The sequence below is a fragment of the Peromyscus eremicus genome, chromosome X (genome assembly GCF_949786415.1).
Source record: "Peromyscus eremicus chromosome X, PerEre_H2_v1, whole genome shotgun sequence".
In the NCBI taxonomy this organism is placed as follows: domain Eukaryota; kingdom Metazoa; phylum Chordata; class Mammalia; order Rodentia; family Cricetidae; genus Peromyscus; species Peromyscus eremicus.
In genome coordinates this window covers 1,069,380-1,093,644 of record NC_081439.1, presented here as the reverse complement: position 1 = coordinate 1,093,644, position 24,265 = coordinate 1,069,380, and the positions used below count along the sequence as shown (strand labels likewise).

At 44.8% G+C, this 24,265-nt stretch overlaps 2 protein-coding genes across 4 annotated transcripts in view; both read right to left on the bottom strand.

Moving 5' to 3' along the window:
* The window catches only part of Syn1 (synapsin I), a 48,906-nt gene extending 41,658 nt beyond the window's left edge, over positions 1-7,248 (bottom strand). For both annotated transcript variants that reach the window (XM_059250227.1, XM_059250228.1), the window contains exon 1: positions 6,872-7,248. In XM_059250227.1, coding sequence (XP_059106210.1) covers positions 6,872-7,248 — 377 coding nt within the window. The remainder of the gene's footprint in view (positions 1-6,871) is intronic.
* A 6,391-nt stretch (positions 7,249-13,639) lies between these two features.
* Cfp (complement factor properdin) lies at positions 13,640-23,847 on the bottom strand. 2 transcript variants are annotated; one of them, XM_059251009.1, is made up of 9 exons: positions 19,206-23,847; positions 18,968-19,118; positions 17,384-17,559; positions 16,805-16,975; positions 16,485-16,676; positions 16,093-16,266; positions 15,676-15,867; positions 15,422-15,533; positions 13,640-13,913 (listed from the first exon to the last, which is right to left on the bottom strand). In XM_059251009.1, the coding sequence occupies exons 1-9, from the start codon at positions 19,267-19,269 to the stop codon at positions 13,748-13,750; spliced, it is 1,398 nt and encodes a 465-aa protein (XP_059106992.1). In that variant the 5' UTR covers positions 19,270-23,847; the 3' UTR covers positions 13,640-13,747. The 2 variants fall into 2 exon arrangements, with proteins under 2 accessions (XP_059106992.1, XP_059106991.1); XM_059251008.1 differs by having other exon boundaries at positions 18,968-23,847.
* Positions 23,848-24,265: the final 418 nt, after the last annotated feature.

Genomic DNA, 24,265 nt, shown 5'->3' with positions numbered 1-24,265 from the left:
GGAGGAGATGTTAGAAAATGGGGCCAGTCAGAAAGATCTGGAAAGGCTGCAAGGGCACTTGTCTCATCATATCTCCAATGCATTAACCAGTTGTGTCTCTGAGGAGACTGGACAGATCCAGAGAATTCTTGTTGACTGCTGCAAATGTCACTAATTAGTACCTCTGTTTGCAGCTACCATACTGGACATGTTATCATTATTATAGAATAATAATGTATCAGGTATGACAGGCAGCCACCAATTTGGCAAATGTACTTCTTCAATTCTGATTAGAAAAGAGGACCAGAAACAGTTCACGTGGTTTTGACAATATTTGTCGATGGTTTTTCCATAGGGCTATTTTCTTTCTCTCAACCTACACTATAATATAGTCCAAAGGAATCTGGACCATCTGGACATCCCACAGAATATCACACTGGACCATTATATCAGTTACATCATACTGATTATGCAAGATGAATAAGAAATGGTTAGCATATTGCTTTGATAAGACACATGTGATCTAAGGTGGGGATGGTAGCACAGCACTCAGAGGCCTAAAGCAGGAGGATCATGAATTTGAGGCTAGCCTAGGCTACCTAGTGAGTTCCAGGTTGTTCTAGATTACATAGTAAGATCATGTCTCTCATGAGCTTGAGAGGGTAGGAGAGAAACCATCCAAGGACCCAGGGACCTATCATATTAGTAATATTTTTAGGGACCCAGTGACCAAAAACATGCCAAGACAACACTTCCACTGAATAGAGCAAAGCTTTGCATTTCATGCCCTCTACTGTTAAAACAGAAAGCAGGCTTCTTTCAAGTTCTGGAAACATCATATTTTACATCTGGATCCATGTTTCAGGTGACATGTGAAGTTGTCAGGTCTGAGTAGCATAAGAGGGCTCTGTGGCAGATTCAGAATATGATACAAACAATCCTGCAACTTAACCCATTTGACCTGGCAAGTCCTCTGATACCAGGGGTGTCAGTAGTGGAGATGGATGCAGTGTGGAGCCTATGAGAAGCCTAAGTATGAGACTCTTGGGGTTCTGGAGCTAGGCCATGCCATCTGCAGTAGGGGCTTAGATACCTTTGTGGTTGTTGTATTTGAGATAGGGTTTTACTATGTAGCCCCATCTGTTTTGAGACTTGCTATGTAGCCCAGGCTAGCATCAAACTACAGATCCTTATACCTTAGCTCCCTGATGTCAGATTGCAGGAAAGTGCCACACACCATGCCTGGCTAAATTATATGCTGGCTGAAAAACAGATTCCATTGCAGAATTTCTCTCTGATAAAGATAGAATGCTTGGGGGCTGGAGAGATGGCTCAGAGGTTAAGAGCACTGGCTGCTCTTCCAGAGGTCCTGAGTTCCATTCCCAGCAACCACATGGTGGCTCACAACCATCTATAATGAGATCTGGTGTTCTCTTCTGGCATGCAGGCATATGTGCAAGCAGAATACTGTATACATAATAAATAAATAAATCTTAAAAAAAAGATAGAATGCTTGAACATAGGACACCAAGTGATTATGCACCCAAAATAGCTCATTATGAGTGGAGTGAGGCCACACCCACCAAATAATAAAGTCAGATATTTATGGACAATGTTGAGTAGCTTGTCTGGTTGTTCAGGGGCTAGGAAGGAAAATGACTGGAAGATCTTGACAAGGAGATCTGAGGTACAGCACTGTGCATGAACATATGGAGTGGGCAAAAAGGGAGGAGTGAAGATCTTTGTACTGTGTGCTAACACCCACTAGGCTTCATCCACCATGGTAGTGGTACTAGGCAACCAAGTAGATAGGATGAGTCAGCCAGATGATGTCAGCCAGCCTTTAATGAACCATCCCAGTGCTAGCAGATGGGCACACAAATGAAATGGCAATAGCAGCAGAGATAAAAGCTATGTGTGGAGTTTCCAGTTTCCAGCAAGAGAGATCAACATTGAATCTTTGATATGACACCATACTTCAAGACTAACCAGCCACTTGGGACAAGCTGACTGCATTGGGCTTCTTCTATGTTGGAAAGAATGGTGATCCATTTTGACTAGTAATTTTCACATGTGGTTTGCCTTTTCATTTTCTGACTAAGATTAGCAAGCATCGCTGTCCAAAGGTTTAAACAATACTTGATTCTCAGAAGCATGGGATCCCATATAACACTGTAGCAAACCAAAGTACACATGTCATAACAAAGTAAAGGAAGGCAAAGAGGTGCAAAAGTGGCCTATGACTATGGAATCAACCAGTGAGGTTCCATAACACACCACCCAGAGGCTGCTGGCCTGAGAGAATGAAGCCATAGGTATGACCTCATTTTGGAGATGACACCATGCAAGAATGGGCATTACCTTCCTAAAGGCAGTGCAAACCCTCAGTCCATGACCATTCTATATGCTGTTCTTCTAATAGGTAGAGCACATGAATCTGGTAAGTCAGAGGTCACAATGGGAATAGCCCAGCTTACCATCAATCCCAGTGATCCACTTTTAGAATCTGTGCTTCCTGTTCCTTCAGGTTTCTGCAAGGTTAGAGGTCCTGGTTCTCCAAGAGGGGGATACTACTATCAGGGGATATAGCAAGAATCCCATTAATCTCTAAGCTATGATCACCACCTGGGCACTTCAGGTTTCTTTTGATAAGTAAAGAGAAGCCACTAGCAGAAGAATGTAACATTGATTGCTAGGAAGGAGGAAGTAGGGCTGTTGGTACACACTGGGGGCAGTAAGGAGCAGATCTGGCACCCAGGCCATCCACTTTGGCAACTGTTGGAACTCCTTGTTCAGCTTTCATGGTAAGTAGACAAGGAAGCAGTCAGAGTCTGAGTCAGGTGTGGGAACACAGGCTCAGGGATCCTTCAAAGATGAAGGAATGGATCACCCACCAAGTAAGCCACTGAGACCAACAGAGGTGCTAGCTGAAGGTGAAGGGTCTCCAGGGAAGTCTATCTAAGAAAAGAAGCCACAATAAGAAACACAGTTTACATAACCCACTATATACATATTTACATAATAACTCATGCTATATATATATATATATATATATATATACATATTATATAAGACCCATATGTTTTATGGCAAACAGGATTCAGATATGCCTTATATAATATAGAGCACATAAAATATATATCATACATGTCTCTGAATGTTTAGTAGAATATGCATAAGTATACATATATAATTGGAATTAAAGTTTCAACTGGTCATAGTCCTATAGTAATCCATCGCTTGGGAGATATAGACAGGAGGATCATGAATTTGAAGTCAGCCTGGGTTACATAGAAAGGCTCTCTCTCTCAAAAAAAGTTTTGGTAAATAATTACTATATGCAATGCAGTTTTGTATTTCCTGTTCTATTTTATTTCATTTTGTGAAGAAAATCCTATACTTGTAGATGCATTATACAGTATAAAGTCATTATGTAGCACATGCAATATGTAGTCTATGTCATATACAATATATAGTATACATAATATATTGTATATATTATTGGAATAACAGACTTATTAGATAATTGCTTACTATGTAAAACATATTCTGTTCTCTATTTTCATTTATCTTGCTTTGTGTAGAAGGTGGAATGCTGGTCATGGGCAATAGGTGACCCACAGATTGAAAAACACTGGACCAAATTATCTCTAAAAAGGAGAGATGGGGCAGAGTATAGTGGCACATGCCTATAAATCCTAGCTCTTATGAGGTGGATGCAGCAGAATCACAAGTTCAAGGCTACATAGGGAGACCATGCCTCAAAACATTAAAAAATTTAAATCCTCTCAACTTAGAGGATGCAACTTCAAAGCATGGAGGCTCAGAAAGAAAGAAAGAAGGGTGGTGAAGACTGGAGAGATGGCACCAGGTTATACATAGGTATGCATTTATCACAAAATTGTAAAACTCCTTTTATTCCAATCTGAAATCCTCAAAGCTTTCATGGTTCTGCAAGTCTGAAATTTCTCTGTTCCCACATTGAGCCTGGTATACTTAGGCTCTCTCCTTCTATCAATGTCACTACATACCTAGCAGACACTAAATTAATATTTGCCAAATTGACTAGCGGAGAAAGATTGAAGGAGCTGTTGGAATAAATGGGGGCTTCTGCGATGCTGAAGGAGAGGAAGACTAGTCTTTTGCTGAGTTCAGTAAGTACTCAATAAAAGTTTGCTGGAGATTAGAAGAAAAATAGAAAGCATTAGATTACAATTACAGAAAAGGGGAATGGACACCAGCATTCAGTTGAGAAACTGGGGGGAAAAGCAATTAAATAATCTGTCTGTAGGGTTGAAGCAGAGAAGAAACATCTACCAATATGTAGTACAGGCCGCATTAATGTTTGCTGAGTTCAATAAAGCAAATGGAGCCAAAATGACAGTGCCCCGGGGGACAGCTTATAGTGAAGGAATCATGAACTGTGCTCAATACACATTTTAAGGGTTGCTGGAGGAAAAGTGGGACAGCTTGCTGTACTGATGAGAATGTGGTTACCTGAACAGAATACAGCAAGAGATTAATAAGTGCTTTCTGGATTGATGGGTGAGGGGAAGGACTGCTGAGGAGATGCCTACATAGTGTGTGTGTGTGTGTGTGTGTGTGTGTGTGTGTGTGTGTGTGTGTGTGTGTAGGGGCAGGATCTAGTCAGAATAATGGGGGAAATTGGATTTTAAGGTGGGGAAATGTGTTCTTCAAAGTACACAACATGTGCACATTAAATGCTGATGGGGATAAGTAGGAAAAGTTATAGGAAATTCAGCTAGTGGTTGGGATTAGAAGAAAGGGGAGCTGAGGGAGGGTTCTTCTAGTATGGAGAAGTGCTTACCAACTACATCCACATTCTGTTACATAGAAAATATACAATAACTATCTGTAGAATGGATTAAAGGGCTTAAATAGAAAGGATGGCATGTTAAGGGCTTATGAGGGAGGGATGATTAAACTCGTCAACAGATGGTACTCAATACATTTTGACTCAAACAGATCTCTGGAGAGTGAGCTGTTAAGGCAGTGGCAGCAACTTCCAGAGACCTGGAAAGAGGAGACTGGGGATGACTCATGTAGTTGGTTCTCAGAAAGTGTTGACTGGCTTAAAAAGACTAACAGTCTTTTGGTGTATGGGCTTAAAGGTTGGGAAGAGAGAATCCTAGGGGGTACTAAAGTGAATGGGAAAGGGACAATTCTTATATACCAGGTTCTGGGTTAATTGGAGGAAAGCTTGGAGGACAGGCTTTGTGGTTGGGGGCAGGTTCTCCTAGGGATAAGGAAGGGAAATGTACTCTCTATACACAAATGGTACTGCATAGGTGCTGACTGCATCCACTACTGGTAAAGGTAGCTGAGGAGCAGGCACAAACACACAGGAGATCTCAATAAATGTTTCTGGGAGCCACTGAAGGAAAGGGTCTTTGGAGGAAGGTCATCAGACTGGAGCTCAGAGAGGACAAGAAATCAGTGTTCACTGACTATTCACAAATGACCTTTGGTGAGGAAGGCTAGGGATGAATGCAGAATTGTTTGATAAATATGCACTGGATCCTTGGAGGAAAAGCCTATGGAAAAAGGAAAGGGGTGCAGAAATTTGATCTAGGCAAGCACAGTTCTCCTTTCATGCAAGGAAGATTTTTGTGGAGAAGGTGAAGAGCAGGTGCTCCATAAATGCTCTAAGGAGGGATGGAAAGAAAAAGCCTTTGGCAAAAGTGACCCAAATGGTGCCCACAGCAACTATTAGATATTTGAGTACTAGATTAACTCTTATCATAGACCTTTGTGGAAAGACCTTTGGCTGGGTCATGCAAAAGGTGCTCAGTACATGCTGATGGAAGCCCCTGAAGGAAAAGGCATTGGATAAAGGTTTGGGAGTGGGATATACAGCTGACATTCAACAGATGCTTGCTGGATATACTAAAGGAAAGAACCTTTAGACAAGGATCACATTTTGGGGAACTGATCAATACTGAATGGATCCACCAAAGGTCTTTGAAAAAGTGTCTGGAGAACAGAAGATACAGGAAGCACTTGATAAAAGTCTTCTAGGTTCATTATAGGAAAAGGTCATTGAGGAGAGACTGCCAGTGAATCACACACAGAAAGCTTGAAAATGCTCACAGAATTCACACTTGGAAAATGATTCGTTTGAGGTGGGTTTAGGGATGGTACACGACAAACATTTAACGCCTCTTAGATCCTTCGGAGAACGCACCCTTCAGAGCTTAGACCTTTCAGAGAACGACCCTTCAGAGCACGCACCTGGACTTGGAATACATAGAAGGCATTCAGTCAAGGTTCATAGGATCCTTTAGAGGCAAAGCATGTGATGAGAAACTGGGGTGAAATACACAACAGGCGCTACTCAATTACTGTTTACAGACAGGTATGAAAGGTCTTTGAAGAGGTCTTCTGGGTTGGGACACAGCATCAACTGGATACATGTTCACAAGATCCACTAGAGAGGCCTTAGGGCAAAGGGTGAGGATAACAGGGCGTGAATCATACTCTCAAAACATGCTCATGGAAGTCATTAAAGGCAAAGACCCCAAGGGAAGAGTTCCTCAGTGAGGTATACTGCAAGTACTGAATAAATGTTTACAAGACTCAGTAGGGAAGAGGCCTTCCCTTCAAGAGTTGGGCAGGGCACATTTGGCCTTTGAAAGCTTTCTGCATATATTGAAGCCAAAAGCTTTTGGGAATGAGGATTGGGGAAGAGGTATAGGCAACAGATAATTGCTCCTTGTACCCATTTTAGTTTGGAGGAGGTAAAAGCAGAGCTTAAAGGAAGGGTTGAGCTTAATCATTAAAAGGAAGTAATTGGGTGACGCTCTATAATTGCTCATTCACTGTAGAAACATCTGGGGACCCAGGCCCTCGAGGAGGTGCAACAGCAGCTTACCAGTCGGTGTGCGGCTCGTCGATGACCAGCAGCACCCTGGCGGCGGCGCCCCCGCGGCCTGCGCCCCCAGAGCCGCCGCCCACCTGCTCGCTGAAGGTGGCGGCTGCAGCGGCTGTGGTCTGCTTGACCGCGTTGGACAGTGATGAGAAGAAGCCACCGCCCCCCGAGGACCCGGGACTAGGGGCTGCCGGAGAGGCCACTGGCGCGGCTGTGGAGGCCCTCTCGGCAGTGGCGGTCACGGAGCCGGGCGTGGCCCCAGGGCTGGCAGCCGAGGGCGGCGGCGGCGGCGGCTGCGGACGCTGCAGGTCTGTCATGTACCCATTTGGCAGATTGGCCATGAAGTTGCTGTCCGACAGGCGTCGCCGCAGGTAGTTCATGGTGGCGGTTTGGGGCAGGGGGTCCAAGGGGCAGTGGGTCCGTGGGTCGCGGGGGCGGAGCGCGTGGGGCCCAGGAGCACGGCGGCGCTCTCGGGCACGACGTGACTCCTCTGCTGCCCGCCGCAGACTGAGGCAGCACCGAGGCTCCGCCGCAGCAGCGCGTATGGTCGCGCCCGCAACCCCCTATTTCGCGCCTCTCGTGGTGCGGTCCGACTGGACCCACGGTGGCGCGGACGCGACCAAGGCAGCGGGGAAGGGGAGTTTGGGGAGGGCTGGCGAGTGACGTCAGCCCGCCCTCGGTGTTGGGGGAGGTGGTGGAGCGCGCCGGCGGCGGGGGCGAAGGCTCTGTCCGCGGTGCTGAATCCTACAGTGCGCACGCGCCACGCCGCATCCTCTTCCCCTCCCCCCTCGCATAGGGGATGCGCAATTTGGGGAGTGGGGGTGGGGTTCTTGTCCGGAGGGTTGGACCCTTAGTAAGGAAGCTCCCTCCCCACGACCCCATCCCATTTAGCTGCCTCTTTCTGATCCTTAGGCTCACTTGCTCTCATACAGTTACTCTCCCCCAGATACTTGGTTTCCAGTGTTGATTTTCACTGAAGGCATTTTGTGGGTGCGAGTGGGGGTAGAGGCACACTCAGAGGGGACAATAAAAGTAGAAATTCTCTTTACTTCAGCATTCCTGGCGAGACCTGTCTCCTGCATCCACAGTGTCTCGCAAAGAAAAGAGCATGGGGGTGGTGTAAACATCACCAGACAGGCAGAGGTAGACACTTGGGTAGTGTACATATCCTTGCCCTTGGTGGTGAGAACCTGAAGAAACACAGGGAAAATAACACACATAAAAAAAGTAAGGAAAGACACAGGGTATATGTACATCATAGATCACACAGTCATCCAGGTATATATACAGACACACAAGCCCAAGGTAACACACATGAGCATATTGAGTACACATTATACACACAGGCAACAGATTGACACACAAACACCCAGAGAGTTTCAACAAGTATACACATCTAGAGAAACCACATGCTCCCAGATGAGCATGGAAACCCTGGGTATGCAATGCAGAAACATTCCCTGCAGCGCTAGCTAGCCCTGATGTGTATCCAGCCTCCTCCTCAGATGCAGATGCACGTTTAGTCTACACATCCTCATTCTGCTCTGGACCTAGCCCAAACCCAGTGTCATCAGTGTCAATGGCTGTCTTCCTCTACATATAAGAACTTTGCAGAGAGAAAGCCAAAGAATATTTTCATATGAAAGAGTAAGGTAATTGTGGTGGTCTGAATAAGAATAATAAGCCCCCCATAGGCTCATATATAGGCTCATCCCAAGTTTGAGGCCAGCCTAGGAGGCTTGCTAAGGAAAAACTTCAACCCGGGCCCAGCCACAAACGGTAGTGGGCCCATGGAGGCAGTGACTGCTGCTCCCAGTTGCTGGCTGCTTTTCATCATGTTGGTGACTGCGGTGATGTTGCTACCTGGGACAAAGGGTTTACTACTGCTTGTTCAGAGAAGAATTGCCCAGACCATCGTTGCCCAGACCATCGTGTTACAAGAAAACATTGGTAAAGGTCAGTTTGGAAAAGTTTGGCAAGACAAATCGTGGGGAGAAACTGCTGTGAAGATTTTCTCTTCCAGGGAAGAACGTTCATGGTTCCCAGAGACAGACATTTATCAGACTGTGATTGCTCCAAACCACGGAGGAGGCACACACACAAAAAATATCTGCAGGGAACCATGACCACGCCTAACAGTGACTTTGAAATCTTCAAAAGGAAGATGGGACTCCACAAAGATGATTCCACATGGACTATGGTAAAGCCATTAAGCTGATTAACACCATGGAAAGATTGACTTTGGACTACAAACTACTTAGGACAATTTTGAGATGGCTAGCTGAGATGATCCAGCCTGACAGACTACTTGAACAAGGACTTGAAACAAGCCCTGCACTTTCTCATTATGCAGAGACTGGACAAATGATACAGGACTTGACAATTAACCCAAAAATTTTCTTTTCAGGATTCCTTAAAGATGTCTTTGCCCCTGGAAAGCGGGAAGTAATTTTAAGAAAAAGACGCCCACATTCCCAAGAAGTGGGGTAGGTAGTTTTTGGTTGTTTAATGAGTTATGGATATTGTCATTGTTTATGATGGTTGGTTACAAGTTGTTAATTGTTAATGGTCAGGAAAAAAGCTGAACAAGGAGATTATATTCAGAGGTTTTGTTTTAAAAAAAAGAAGAAAAAGAAAAAAGAGAATATAGATATGAATCTACTGTGAGAAAAAAGATAAAGAAATACTAAGATAAATGGGTAGATAATTAAATCTACACTAAAACGAAAAAGGGGAAGATATAAAAATGACAAAAGGTAGATTACTGAATCTATTATGAAAAGAAAAATACTTTTAAAAAGGAACTACTTGTATTAAATAGGATAAGTAATGAAAAATTTTTTGTCTGAGTTTATCAAATGTTACTGGACTGGACATTGTTAATATATTAATGAAGTTTTTTGTCTGAATCTGTCAAATGTTAATGGACTAGACATCATTAATGTAATCTTGACTGTATATTGTATATACTTATTGGATATAATTTTTCTTGTATTAGTTATAAGCTTTTTAAATTTTAGACAAAAAAGGGGAAATGTGGTAGTATTGTGTTCCCCAAAATATTGTGCACCTAATAAACTTATCTGGGGTCAGAGACAGAACAGCCACTAGATACAAAGGCTAGAAAATGGTGGCACTCATACCTTTAATCCTAGCATTCCAGAGGTAGAAATCCCTCTGGATCTCTGTGAGTTCAAGGCCACATTGGAAACAGCCAGGCATGGTGACACATGCCTTTAATTCCAGGAAGTGAGCCTTTAATCCCAGGGAGTGATGGCAAAAACAAAAAGATATATAAGGCGTGAAGACCAGGAACTAGAAGCTTTTGGCTGGTTAAGCATTCAGGCTTTCAAGAAGCACTTCAGCTGAGATTCATTATGAATGAGGACTCAGAGGCATCCAGTCTGAGGAAACAAGATCAGCTGAGAAGTTGGCCAGGTGAGGTTAGCTGTGGCTTGTTTTGTCTCTCTGATCTTCCAGTGTTCACCCCAATACTTGGCTCCGGGTTTGTTTTTATTAATAAGAACTTTTAAGATTCATACTACATCATGAATGTTTAGTCATCAGGGAGTGGTGCTATTTGAAAGGATTAAAAGGATTAGGAGGTGTGGCTTTGTTGGAGGAAGTGTGTCACTGGGGGTGGGCTTTGAGGGTTCAAAAGCCCATGCCAATCCAGTCCCTCCCTCCCTCCCTCCCTCTCTCTCTCTCTCTCTCTCTCTCTCTCTCTCTCTCTCTCCCTCCCTCCCTCCCTCCCTCCCTCCCTCCCTCCTGTAGATCAGCATGTAGCTTTCAGCTACTTTTCTGGCATCAAGCCTGTGTGCCTGCCACCATGCTCCCCACCATGATGATAATGGACTCACCTCTGAAACTGTAAACAAATGTTTTTTTTCTTATGAGAATTTCCTTGGTCATGGTACCTCTTCATAGCAATAGAACATTAACTAAGACAGTAATCCATACAGTGGTAGGACATAGAAACCATTGTGTCAACTTGTAAGATCCTGGCTACAGCAAAATTATAAATCCATAGTTGTTTATATGTACACTGGCTTATCCCACTCTCAAACAATCCTATGGAAAGATAATATAATTTCCACTTTGCAAATGAGGGGAATCCACAAACTTCAAATCATCCCCAAAGAGTCACATTCACTGTGATCAATATATGTGGCAGGAAGATATAACAGTCAGTGCCAGTGTTTTCATAACCAAGTAGAGTGGGACTGTAGTAAGGGATAGGGCCAGAATGATTGGATATGTCATTGACCCTAGTGAATAATGATAGTGGACCAGATAACCTGGCAGGAGATATGCAAGTAGATTTGTGGTTTCTTACCTGAAAGACTTCTTAAACCAGGTCTTTGCTATGTAGCACAGGCTGGCCTCAGCCTCTCCAGTAAGGAGATTCCTGGTGTGCACTACCATGCCTGGCCATTTGCTCATTCCTTATTCATTAAATCAATGGTTTGTTAAACATGGCAGTAATAGTGTGGTATCTGGAGTCATATAGCTGCGTTCAATACCAGCCTCCACCATATGGTTGGAAAAGTGACTTAATCTTCATGAGAGTTGGTTTCTTTATCTGTAAAAGGGGTAACCAGAGGAGAGGCATAATCTCTGTGCCTTTGAAAGTGCTGTAGTCCCATCAGGAATGCCTTTCCATTTAGTACTCAAAACTGCCTGTGACCAACTCTTCTTCAGAAACCATGTTTCCACCTAACCTTTCCCCAACCCTTTCCAGCTAGGTTCCTACAGTTCCCAAGTTCAACATTCCCAAGCCATCATTTTACTCCCTCTTCCATCCTAGTCAGCTTTAGTCTGTACTCCAGACCTTTGCTTGGCTAATCCTTTCTCATCCTCTTGCAGGATGCTCTGTGGTAATTCAAATGAGGAACTCCCTGCATATTAGCTATTTCTAATGTTTTAAAATATGTAATTCTATTGCTAATTAAAAAAAGAGCATGGTTTGTGGTGGCCTCTTTGGTGACTCAGGAGCAGTTGTAGGTCTTCAGGACTGTTTTGGTTCCTCTGGGCCTGAAATCAGGGCTCCACACAGCCACCTCAACTGTGGTTCTTCCTGGGAAACAGACTCTTAGTACTTGTAGCTTCCTAGTGCCATCCTTTTCCCTAGGTGGCTGTTTTCAGAAATTAACTTTTGTAGATTGTCTTTCAGAGGAATTTGCCTCCCACTCTTCCTGCTGTGTCTTAACTCTTCAAGGCAGAGGCAAATCTCCATACCATCTTCTCCAACAGGAATAGGCATACAGAAGAGTCTAAGAATAATTTGTGTGTTGGTGAGCAGCAACTTAAGCATGCCAGTATTGTGTCCATAACACATACCTACCCATGCCACCCTAGTGTAAGTACACACACACACACACACACACACACACACACACACCCCTCTCATGGTTTTGGTGCAGTTATAACCTCTTAAACCACACACCCAATACAGTCCTAATTCTCGAAAAGCTCTAGAAGTCTACATTACAGAGCTATGTACCTCACAGGGCATACATACACAGCCAAGGTTCCACTTTCTTGCAAGCATATATCTCTTACACTCTGTAGTAGCAACTATAAAACCTCACTTTGACTCAGCCTTCCCATGACCAAGTTCTCATGGACTTGTCTTCACTTCTACCCACCAACTGGATCATGTTACACATTCTGACAAAACTCTGGGTCTCACACAAAAAGGTCCCCTTCACCTACCGCACAAAGCTGCAAACTCTGCTCCTAATACTTAACACATTATTGCATGTGTGGTCCTTCAAAAACATCCAGTTTATAATTTTCTGTGCTAGTGTCTCTGTTGTAAAGTGGGGGATAATATTGACCCTCTTGGGTTCACTGTGGATTAAATGAATCCACACTATGGAAAGCCTTAAGACACTACTTGGCTCCCAGTAATTTGCTTTCTAGGTGTTAGCTATTACCCCTATTATGATTCCTTCATAATTCTATCATGAAGGGGCTTAGCATTCAGTGAATGGTAAACGAATGAGCAAATTCTAAGAACACTGGTGTCTGGGTTTGTTTCTTTTACTGTGGAGACACGGGCAGCTGATTCCTTTTTTGTGTCCCCAATGCCCAGCACTATTGTTAGTATACAGTAGGCGTTAAGCATTGAATACATGTTTGAACAAAAGGAATGCCTATTCTGAGTCTGCTCACTGACTCTCAGATGTCCTTACCTTCTACCAGTCCTCCTCCAGCCCAGATGCTCAGACTTCTCTAGCATACAGTATACACTAAAGTGTTAAATGAACAAATACAAAAAGATGCATCTGGATTTGTCTTGGGGGTTCCTCCAGGCTGATGTTAACTCTAGCTTCTCTTTGCCCCTGCCCCAGCTCAAAGTGCATCATAGCCACCTCCTTAATGCCCCTTCCCCCAGCTATTTGTTATTGATAATTGTGGTGTTGGAGCTAGGCTGTTTTCAGTGGGTGGGTGCAGGTGTTTTCTCAGCTGGGTGCCAACTCTGGTCACATCCCACCCAGTTCACCACTTTGGCAGATCTGTCAGCTGAGGGGCTCTGATGAGTGGGTGGGAACCTAGGGAACTTCATAAAGTAAGAGACAGCAACTAAATAGCACATGGGCCAATCAAAAAGTTCCTGCCAAGGTGAGCAGCCAATGACAAAACCCACCCTGTCAACAGTCTCCTAGCCCATCCCCTTATAGTCATGGCAAAGACAGGCTGGGTCTGGACACTTGCTTTCCAAGCTGCAAACACAATTGAACAAAATATTTCACAACAGGCCACTACTACTTTGCTCTAGAAAATTCATTGCCTCAATCAAGGAAAGGGGGCAGGTTTCCCCCCTTCTTTAAGGAATCTTAGAAGAGTTTAGAAAGGCTGGTTTATTGAGGGATTTTAGGGTTTTTCTTCCTCTGGGTCTTTGCAGGCAGGCACATGTAGACATGGCCGTTTCTCTTCCACCATCAGCTTCTGCCCCTGTAGCTCCTCACACAGTGGCCGTGGGGTTCCCCAGAAGGTAACATTCTTCTCACCCTGACCTTCGACCATGGAAACTGTAGGCCTGGGGTGTTGGGGAAGCAATGGAGGAGAGAAGCTCAGGGAAGGCAAGAATGCATTGAAAAAACTTTTTTTTTTTAGTCTGATCTCACACTCAATGATCCCCCTGCCTCAGCCTCCCAGATGTGCGAATTATAAGCAAGTCTCATAACAAAACCTTTTTTGGTGGTATTAGAGATTGAACTTAGGGCCTTGTACTTGCTAGGCAAATGTGCCCCCATACCCCATAGCATAGCATTCTTTTTTTAGTTCCTACTGACCTATCCCCTCTCTATTTATTTAAAGAGTCTCACTATGTTACCCAGGCTAGCCTTGAACTCATGCTAGGAAGGTCTTCAACATGTGGTCCTTTTGGCTCCAGCCTTTCAAGTGGTTAGGATTACAGGTTTGCACCACCACACCTGGATTAACAACTCACTGTGTACCTAACACTATGTCTAACTGTGATATTGGGCTATTTCTGATAAAGAAATAGAAAAGATAACTTCCTGTGCCTGTTTCCCTCATCTAAAAAATGGCAGTAATAGGAATACTCTTACTTTCACACCCTTCTCTCTCCTCATACTCAACTTAAATCCTTATCCCAAACCATTGTTTCTTCTCCTCCTCCCTCCCTTTTCTTTTCTCTACCTTTCCCCACTTTATCCAAATGGAACCTTATATATTCAGGAAGATTTTTGCCAGGATTCTTTCTTCTAGTAGGCAAGCCCTCTATTAATTTTCACCCAGATTCTCTCAATTGGTTCTTCTCTACATAGCCTCTAACTCTTCTTGAGGAACCAATGTGACACCCACAGCTGGGAGTATCACAGTGACAGGCTTCTCACTAGCTGCGAAAAAGGCCACTGAATCTTGACCTCTGTGGTGTAAGGAAGGGATGGGTAGTTTTTCTCTTTCTATTTCCGGGGCCACTGTGGTGTCCAATAAACACCTAGGGTGGCTAATCAGCTCTGTCCAGGACTCTGCTCACTATTTGGTTGTCAGGAATGCTTCTCCCAATCCTCATCTGCCCAAAAAGGTCTGATTAGCTTTCTAGGCCCAGGGAGTAGTGATAGTCTCATTGCCACTTACCTGTCATTTTTATATGGATTCTATCATAGCTCATCTTACCTAGGTCCCTTCTGTCCATAGATATGGGTTCTTTTATCTGCAACTGTTGCTAAAGAGGCCTTGGAGTACCTCAGGGCAGTGAAATGTGGAGCAGATGAATGGAGGTATGGGTGACTTAGTAAGTCAAAGTACATTAACTAGGAGTTCAGTGGGGAAGGCCACATGAAAGACCATGTGCGTGGAAGCACTGCTGAGTGATTGCATTAGTAACCAAGGAACACAGCGGCCATGAAGTCTTCTCTAATTGCCTCTCCTATTCTTTCTCTCCTCTTCTCTAAGCTGGGAGATGGCACTGGCAAGGTGGGCACCTTTGATGCAGTGGTGAAGCTCAGTGTAACCAATTCTCTTCTCATTCTTCAGCATCATGACCCCCTCCTAGGAATACAATGTCCCCCAACTCACGGGAAATTGGGAAGCAAAGGTGTGCAGAGGCGCTGGCGGACACGGGTGGGGTTGGGTCCACATGGTGGTGTGCAGAGACCCCAGGTACTCCACTGTGACCATGAACCTTTCACTGCAGTGTGGAGAGTGGGGACAGAATGTCATAATCAAAACTGGAGGTCTTAATGGGAGAAAGAGACTTCAGGGACATAGGATCCCTAGCATTGCTACTGCATGGCTGCCCACCCTTACAGTACTGTCTGTGGGTTACTCACAGACACAGTTATGGATGTCATAGCAGTGTCGAATATCCTGGTATTTCCCAGAACATCGCTGTCCATTAAACTTGCGGCCTCCACAGTTCCTTGTGCGTGACTGCTGGCCCGGGATTTCCTCACAGCTGATGGACTTCATGTTCACACGGCTGCAGTGACTCCACTTCCCCCAGGCCTCCCACTCCCCATTTACTGTAGAGACAAGGGGTAAATGGGTTTGGAGCCAGCAGAGAGCCTCAGGGGAAGGAATGAAGGCTATGGGAGGGAGTGAGAGTGAACAGATGTGGGAGGTGAATCAAGGCATGAGGGCAGGAAGAGGAGGATCAGAGGTAGGAACAAGGCTTTGGCAGCAGGAAGTGGGCAGCAGTGATGGGCAGGGGGCTTAGAAATGGGAATGGTGCCTCCTGAGTTGCTAACCAGGGCAAGGCATGGCTGTGTTACAGACGTGGGTCCGAGTGGCATCACCAGCACAGAAGAGGCCCCCATGACGGGGTACAGGGCGATCACATGTCCGTCGTTCTAGGGTCTGGCCCAGGCCACAGGTTACTGAGCAGGGGCTCACAGGGCCCCATGGCCCCCAGCCACCAGCCACTGTTAGAATGGGAAAGAAAGCGAAATGACAGGCCACCTTAATCATGCATACACCCCAACTTCCCTCTCTGACACCTCTAAACACAAGGCAAATTGTCTTCAAATGATGGGCTTGTGGTCACATGGTATAAGAATGCTATTCCTTCAAATGCCACAATACCTTTGCCAGAAATCCAATGCTCCACTAGTTCTGTGCCACTGACCTCATCACTACATACCTGGACAGGGTGGCAGGCCAGTGCAGCCCCGATGCTCATAGGCTGGTCCTGAGCAGGACTTCCCAGGGGGCTGGTGGGAAGGCGCTGGTGCAGAACATGTGCGGCTTCGTGTCTCCTTAGGTTCTTGAGTTCCGCCAAGGCAGGTTCCTGAGCAGGGGCTCCAGGGGCCCCAGGCTGCCCAGGCCCCATGTGCTGTGGTAGGAATGGAGGGATGAACTATGGTCGAGTGTTCAAGTCTTTTCTCCCTGGCAGTTTTCTGCTCTAACCCAATAGATCCAATCTGGGTACCCCTTCAATGTCCTGTGGCTGCCCTTACTCACTGGGGCAGACCTTCTGAGTGTCACAGGCCTGTGATTGCTGGGCCTCTCCTGGGCAGTGGCCCCCACACTTAGGAGCAGGGTGGTCACATACTCGTTGACGGGTCTGGGTTCCTTTGGAGCAGGTGACAGAGCAAGGCCCCCACGGTGCCCACTCAGACCAACCACCCATTTCTGTGGGAGAAAAAGAGATGGGAGGTGGGGGTGGCACTTAGGATTCCTTCCTTTTATGTGTGTCCCACATAAGCTAACTCTGTCCTCCTATCTCTTGTTCCTATTCCTGGCCTACCAGCATTACTCATCTAGACTATGGCAGTTGCCTTCATACTCGTCCCTCTGCTTCAAATATGGCCTGTCTTCTTCCCAAATCAAGTCAAAGTTAATTTCTCCCCTTCCCACAATACAAATTACTCAGACTAAAGTCAATGTCATCACTTGCAAGCATTTTCCTCCAGCAATCCCAGCCTCCTCAGTTTCCCTTAAAGCCACACACGGATCTGTCCTCAGGGCCTCTGAACTGATTCTTCTGGTCCTGAGACCGGGTAATAAGGAGTGCATGCCCACATTGCTGATATTCCTTACCTGGACAGCATGGCTGATCTTCACAGGCCTGTAGCTGCCACTCAAGGGTTCTAGGAGCCACCTTCTCAGAGCACTGCCCCCCCCTGCCCACACAGCGCCTGTGTCGCAGTTGGGACCCCTCAGAGCATGTAACCGAGCAGGGGGCCCATGAGGACCATGGTGACCATCGTGGGGACCTACAGAGAGGAGCCCATGTTGCATCCTAGTATGAACTGACAAGATGGCATGTGGGACGCTAAAGAGTACAGGTTGGCACAGGAGGGGTTCTGGGTAAATATACAGGATGAATCAGTGAGCACCTACTTACCACTTAAGGATGGTGGGGGATTGAATAGGAAGAGGTGAGTATACATACAGTAAGTGTATGATAAATTTCATTTCCCTTTATGGCAAGGGCCCTGGAAATCCCCCAGGGACTAAGCCATACACAATAAGCAAATGTAAGGACTTTTTAAAAGCCCAGAACTTCTGCCAAGAACCCAATAGGTCACCACCCTGTACAGTTGCAGGCAGACAGGAAGTGCTTAGAAAAACAGGAGCTCAGATATCCCTTCAGAAACATCCTAGAGCTATGCTTAGCCTCCTGCACAGGACTGGGTATGCGTGCTAGTGCTAAAGAGACATGAACGGTTAGCATGACTGGGGGCCCAGAGCTGCTTTTCCAAGATCTCCAAACCCATCATTTTTACAGTGTTACCCAGAGTACATAATAAGCAGTCATAAAATATATCTACAATACATTAAGATTCAACATATGTAAACTGGACGTCATGATTAGGAGACTTGAGGTTCTTTCAGAGATCAAACTGCCACAGAGGAATTGCACAATGAATGTGTCATTACAAATAAAGATTTGGGTATAGCCCTTAGAATTTCCCCAAGGTCCTCCATTCCTATGATGGATCTACATACAATAAGCACTCAAGTATGATCTGTTATAAGTTAGGAGAATGAAGCTACCACCAAAAATATCTAAGTTGCACCCCACTTGCAATATTTACAGGAAGTCCTGACAGTGGTACTTTTCAACGAGGGCTGATTTTGTCTCCATCAGGGGACATTTAGCAGTTTCTAGAGTCAGTTATGGTTGTCTTTTTAAAACAATTCTCTCATACAATACATTCTGACTACAGTTTCCTCTCTTTCCACTCCACACCCCAGCCCATGAGACCCACTCCTTCTGTTTCCCTTCAGAAAGGAGCAGGCCTCCCAGGGATATCAACCAAACACAGCATAACAAGATACAACAAGACTAGGTACAAACCTATCAGGGCTTGGAGAGGCAACCCAGTAGGAGGAAAAGGGTCCCAAAAGCAGGTGAAAGAGTCAGATACACCCCGACTCCCAATGTTAACCAGTGGAGGGAGTTGTTAAAACCACTTAGGGGAAGGTCAGATATGTTATAAAATACCCAACAATGCTCAGAACTCATACTCCCAACAAAGAGCTCCAAACGGCAATAGTGCCAAGGTTTTGAAACTCTGAGCTATGGTCATGAGGAAGACTTGGGTGGGGGCACTCTTAAAAGCTCCAGGGAGAGAGTATAGTTCTGGATTATAGAGCTCAGCCCAGGTTCCCCCGAACCTGCATGCCTGACAGAGACCACCAGCGTGCTCTTGGAAGGCATAGGCAGCATTGAGACAGCAGTCTTCCACACTGATATCTCCCCCAAGCAGGCCTTTGCATTTTCCAGAGGACTCCTCATACTGGGTAAAGCAGAGCACAGGGTCTGAACCTGTAAGATCAGGGGAGAAGAATGGACAATCAGGGTGTGGTTGGCCTAGGCATCCCTGGGAAGACATCTGGGCCCTCACCCACTTACCTGTGGCTGGCAGGGTAAGCAGTAGCAGCAGGAACGACTGAGGGGCTTGCATTCCAGCAAGCATTTTGTACTCTCTTACAGAGAGGAGGCCTGGCTTAATCTGGGCTGATCTGCTCAGGAAAGAGGAACCCAGAGCAGAAGGAACTGGGAGGGTGTGACCTCTTTAGCTCTGACCTCTCCCTTGAGCCCTCTGCCTCCTCCTCTTCTCTTTCCTTTTCATTTCCCGTGTCACCCTTGTTCCTGCTTCTGACACCCAATCTTTGCCACCTAATACCCCACTCCACTCAGACACCTCTTAGTTTTCAATTAATTCGTATGAGACAAATTCTCACTCAAGGGCATTGGAGCCTGAAAATCTGGAGAACCACCTGGGTGTATGACCTTGGATAAGTCACTTTAAATTTTCAGCCTGAGTTTTCCTTATTTTTTTTAAGAAAAAGTTTTATAATGTAGCCAAGCCTGAAATTTGCTTTGTAGACTGGGCTTGCCTTGAACAGGCATATCACACCATGGCTGGCTCATTTTCTTACCTGTAAAATGCATAATCTTGACTATAGTGACAGGATCAACTTCAATGGGGGTACTGAAGAAGGGTGAAATGAGGGTAGCCCTCCTCAGGTAGTCTGTCTAGGAGAAGGCATCAGGGCAAGTGCTTCATCTTCCTTCTTGAAAACCCACCTCTTTCCTAAAAGTGAGGTTCCTGTGGTCAGCATGTATGTGTGGGAGGTCAACACAAGGGAAGTGAGAAAGGGAAGTGGCATTGTGTGGGAAGTGATTCAGAAGTGGGTGGGGATGGAGGGTGTTTCAGGCATACCCACTGCCCAAAGGGGCCATCTGAAGAAACCCTTAGGGTCCACAGGGGTAGAGAAGAGAGAATCAGTTGGGCCATGTTCTATGAGTACCTAGGGCAGATAATATTTGCTTCTAGGCCTGTTTCCCTTTTCTGTAAAATGTGCACACAAACAGGGCCCTGGGATGTACAGGCTTGTAATCTTAGCTACTTTGGAGGTTCAAACAAGCAGAATGAAAGTTCAAGGCTTGCCTAGGCTACAGTGTGAGTTCAAGGCTACCTTGGCTAATTTAGTAAGATTCTGTCTCAAAAATAAAATTTAAAGAAGAGCAGGGAGGAGGTGAGATTGCTCAGTGTGTGAAGGTGCTTGCTGCAAAACCTGATGACCTGAGTTTAATTCCTAGAGCTCACATGATAGGAGATAACTGACTCCCTTAAGTTGTCCTCTGACCTCCACATGTGCATGGTGGCATGTGTAGTAAATGTTTAAAGGCTGGGGTGGCCAGAGGTGTAACTCAGTTGGTAAAGTGCTAGCCTAGCATCGATGAAGCCCTCAGTTTGTTACTTAGCATCATATAAATTGAGCATAACAATGGATACCTGTAGTCTTAGCAATTGGGAGGTAGAGGCAAGATGATCAGAAGAAGTTCAAGGCTATCCTTGGCTACAGAGAAAGTTTTAAAAATAGACAAGCAAGCTGGACAGTGGTGGAGCATACCTTTAATCCCAGCACTCAGGAGGCAGAGGCAGGCAGATCTCTGTGAGTTCGAGGCCAGTCTAGTCTACAAAGCAAGTTCCAGGACAGCCAGGACAGTTACACAGAGAAACCCTGTCTCGAAAAATCAAAGCCAAAACAAACAAGCAAGCAAAGGGATGGCTGAGAGTTTAGCTCAGAGGTATGCCATTTGCCCAGCATGTGAGTCGTTTTGGGTTTGATCCCCAGTACTGAAAAAATAAAGCACCTGACACAGATTTGTCACAGACTGAGAATGAAAATACTTAGAACAGTGCCTGGCTGTGTTTATTAAATTGTTAACATTTATTAAGTGTTAGAGTGGTTCTCAGCATTAAATAGCATAGAGAACAGGACAGATAAAAATCACTGCCTCTGAAGAACTCATACTCTACAAGGGGAGAGTAGCAATAAACATCTTTTCCTGTGACCCTTGTTGGATGGCATCACTCTCTAGCCTTAGGACAGAATCACCAACAGGGCTTCTCAATCCAACTGCAGATTGCTGGGTACCACCTATTTCTCTCTCAGCAGGTGTGGCATGGGGCTCCACTAACGCATTTCTAAAAATCTCCCAAGAGACACTGATGGCTGGTTTGAAGAACTTGGAGAAACGCTATTTTGGTCCTTGATCCCTCTTTAGTTTTCTTGGTGGGTCATATCTAGAGAAAAAAATTTTACAAGTGCCTTGTTTCACTGTTAATGACTGATACATCTTCAGCCCATTTTCCCCAAGGAAAATCTGAGCTCCATAGACCTTTTTATTTTCTAATTTTTTAAAACAAGCCTTAATGAGTGAAATTCTAGAACTTGCTTTTAAAAACAGCACTCTTGTGCCCTGGGGCTTAGTAGTAGACTGCCTACTTAGCATGAGACAGACCTTGGGTTTGATCTTTAGCATCACAAAAATAAAGAAGTAAATAAAAACGATCCTTATAATCCACAAAAAGGAGCTTGAGAAAGGTGACACTCTAGTTCTCCTGCAGTCACAGATAAGTACCACTCTACAAATTGAATCAAGACAAAGTAAGTTCATCAGGGGTTGAAATAGAAGTCCCTCAAGGATCTGCTCTTGATTTGGGGGTTGTACTGGCTGATTTTGTGTGCCAATTTGACACAAGCTAGAGTCATCAGAGAGGAACTCAGTTGAGGAAATGCCTTCATGAGATCCAGTTGTAAGGCATTTTCTTAATTAGTGATCAATGGGGGAGGGTCCAGCCCATGGTGGGTGGTGCCATCCCTGGGCTGGTGGTCCTTAGTTCTATAAGAAAGCAGGTCGAACAAGCCATGGGAAGCAAGTCAGTAAACAGCACCCCTCCATGGCCTCTGCATCAGCTCCTGCCTCGAGGTTCCTGCCCTGTTTGAGTTCCTGTCCTGACTTCCTTCGATGATGAACAGCAATATGGAAGTGTAAGCCAAATAAACCTTTCCTCCTCAGCTTGCTTTTTGGTCATAGCATTTCATCACAGCAATAGAAACCCTAACTAAGACAGGGGTGACAAAATTTCTGTTAATATTTATATCCATCATATAAGTACCCTATATCTTTGTCTGTAACTGTGTGCCCTTGAACAAAGGGATCTTGTTAAGATTCCAAGACTTCAGCTGTCAGTGCTGTTATCTTGTAAAAACAAACCTGCAATTCTGCCTGGCTCCATTATTCAATCACCCTTTACCCTGGTAATAATGTTATAATCGATATTTCCTTTGTTCCTACATGGCATACTCATAGGATTCCCTGTGGATGAAGGTTGTCAGCACTTTTTTTCTCCCACACACTAAGGTATTCAAACGATTTAACAGATTCCTTATTTAAACAAAGAATGAGAATCTGGTTTTATTTATTACTGCCTGATATAATTTACTTATCTGTCTTGTCAGTTTCCCTGAGTTATCAGTCCCATAAAGGAAGTTTTTTTTGGGGGGGAGGGGAGGCAGATGAGACAGTGTCTAGCCTTGAACTCATGGTAACCATTGGGATTAAAGGCTTCAGTCACACACATCTCGATGCTACTGTTGTTTTGAAATAAGGTACTTCTATGTAGCCCAAGTGGACTTTGAACTCATGGCAACCCTGCTGCCTCAGAATCCTGAGTGTTGAGAAGGGCAGAAACTTTTGTCTAATTTCTTAGCTGCTAGGTCTTCAGGACACCAGACAGACATGAGCTAACAGTAGATGAACAACAAAGATCTACTCAGACAATCAATAAATAAAATAAAAGATGAATTTCTAGTAAGTGCTAACAGGACATTAAAGAAAACTAGACATCACCTTCCAGCATCTATTTCAAATGCTAGGACCAGAGAAGACTATCTAGAGATGATGCCTGAGGAAGGAGTGCTGGGCAAAGCCCAGGTGAATCTCAGCATTTCAACTTTTGAAGCACTGGAGGCTAAGCCAGGAGACTGAGCAGGAGGGGCCTGTGGAAGAAGAGGACAAACAGAGGAGGCCCTGGCACATCCATTCTGTGATCTCTCAGATATGGCCTCATTTGGTCTCAATCACTTTCTCTTATTTTGTCTTATTTTTTTTTCACCTATATACAGACTTCTGGATTTCTAGTCTCTAGTATAGCTTCTTAGGAACAGGCTCACATTCTTGTTCTTAAAATACATTTATTTATTTGGTTTTTGTGTGAGTAGGTTAGAAGACAACTTGTAAGAGTTGGTTCTTTCCTCCTACCATTGAGTCCCAGAGACTCAGGTTGTCAGGTCTGATGGTAAGTGCATTTACCCACAGAGCCATCTTGCTGCTCTCTTTTTATTTTACTAGGTCAGAGAACAACTTTTGAGAGTCAGTTCTCTCCTTCCAACAGGTATGTTCTGGGGATGGAAAACAGGTTACTATGCTTGTGCCTAGTTCACTTAACTGCTGAGCCATCTCATCTGACCTACATGTGATTTTGTGTTCATTTTTTAAGATAATAGGGTTATGTAGCCCACACCACCCTTGAATTAAATAGCCAATGATGATCTTGAACACCTGATACTCCTGCCTCCACTTCCTGTGTGCTAGGATTACAGGCATGCACATTTGTCTTACATGCATATTTATATGATTGATTACATAACCTCTCAGACACTGTCATTCACTCAGGGTGTCATTGTCTCTGCCATTGATCCCCAGCCTCATTAGTCTCCAGTAGGACACACACACACACACACACACACACACACACACACACACACACACCACACACACAGAGCATCATGTGTTACAGTCTGTCTCATTTGGTTAATATCACCAGTACTTTCTCTTACTAGGTCAGTTTTACCACATGTATAAGCACAGTCTACCATCACAGGAACTATTTCTTTCCTTTGACCTAACATTTTCTTTCTTTTTTCTTTTTTTTTGTTTTTTTTTTTTCAAGACAGGGTTTCTTTGTATAGTTTTGGTGCCTGTCCTGGATCTCGCTCTGTAGACCAGGCTGGCCTTGAACTCACAGAGATCCGCCTGGCTCTGCCATTTAACCCCATGAGTGCTGGGGTTAAAGGTGTGCAACACCACCGCCCGGCTTTAACATTTTCTTACAT

Bases quoted from the DNA above. Each gene is read 5' to 3' on its own strand.
- Cfp (XM_059251008.1), bottom strand. From the start codon at position 19,269: ATGCTTGCTGGAATGCAAGCCCCTCAGTCGTTCCTGCTGCTACTGCTT. The intron at 15,534-15,675 runs GTGAGTAACCCA...TCCACACTGCAG, and splicing joins TGACATCCATAACTGTGTCT to TGAAAGGTTCATGGTCACAG. The intron at 13,914-15,421 runs GTGAGTTGGGGG...CCAACACCCCAG, and splicing joins CCTTTGCTTCCCAATTTCCC to GCCTACAGTTTCCATGGTCG.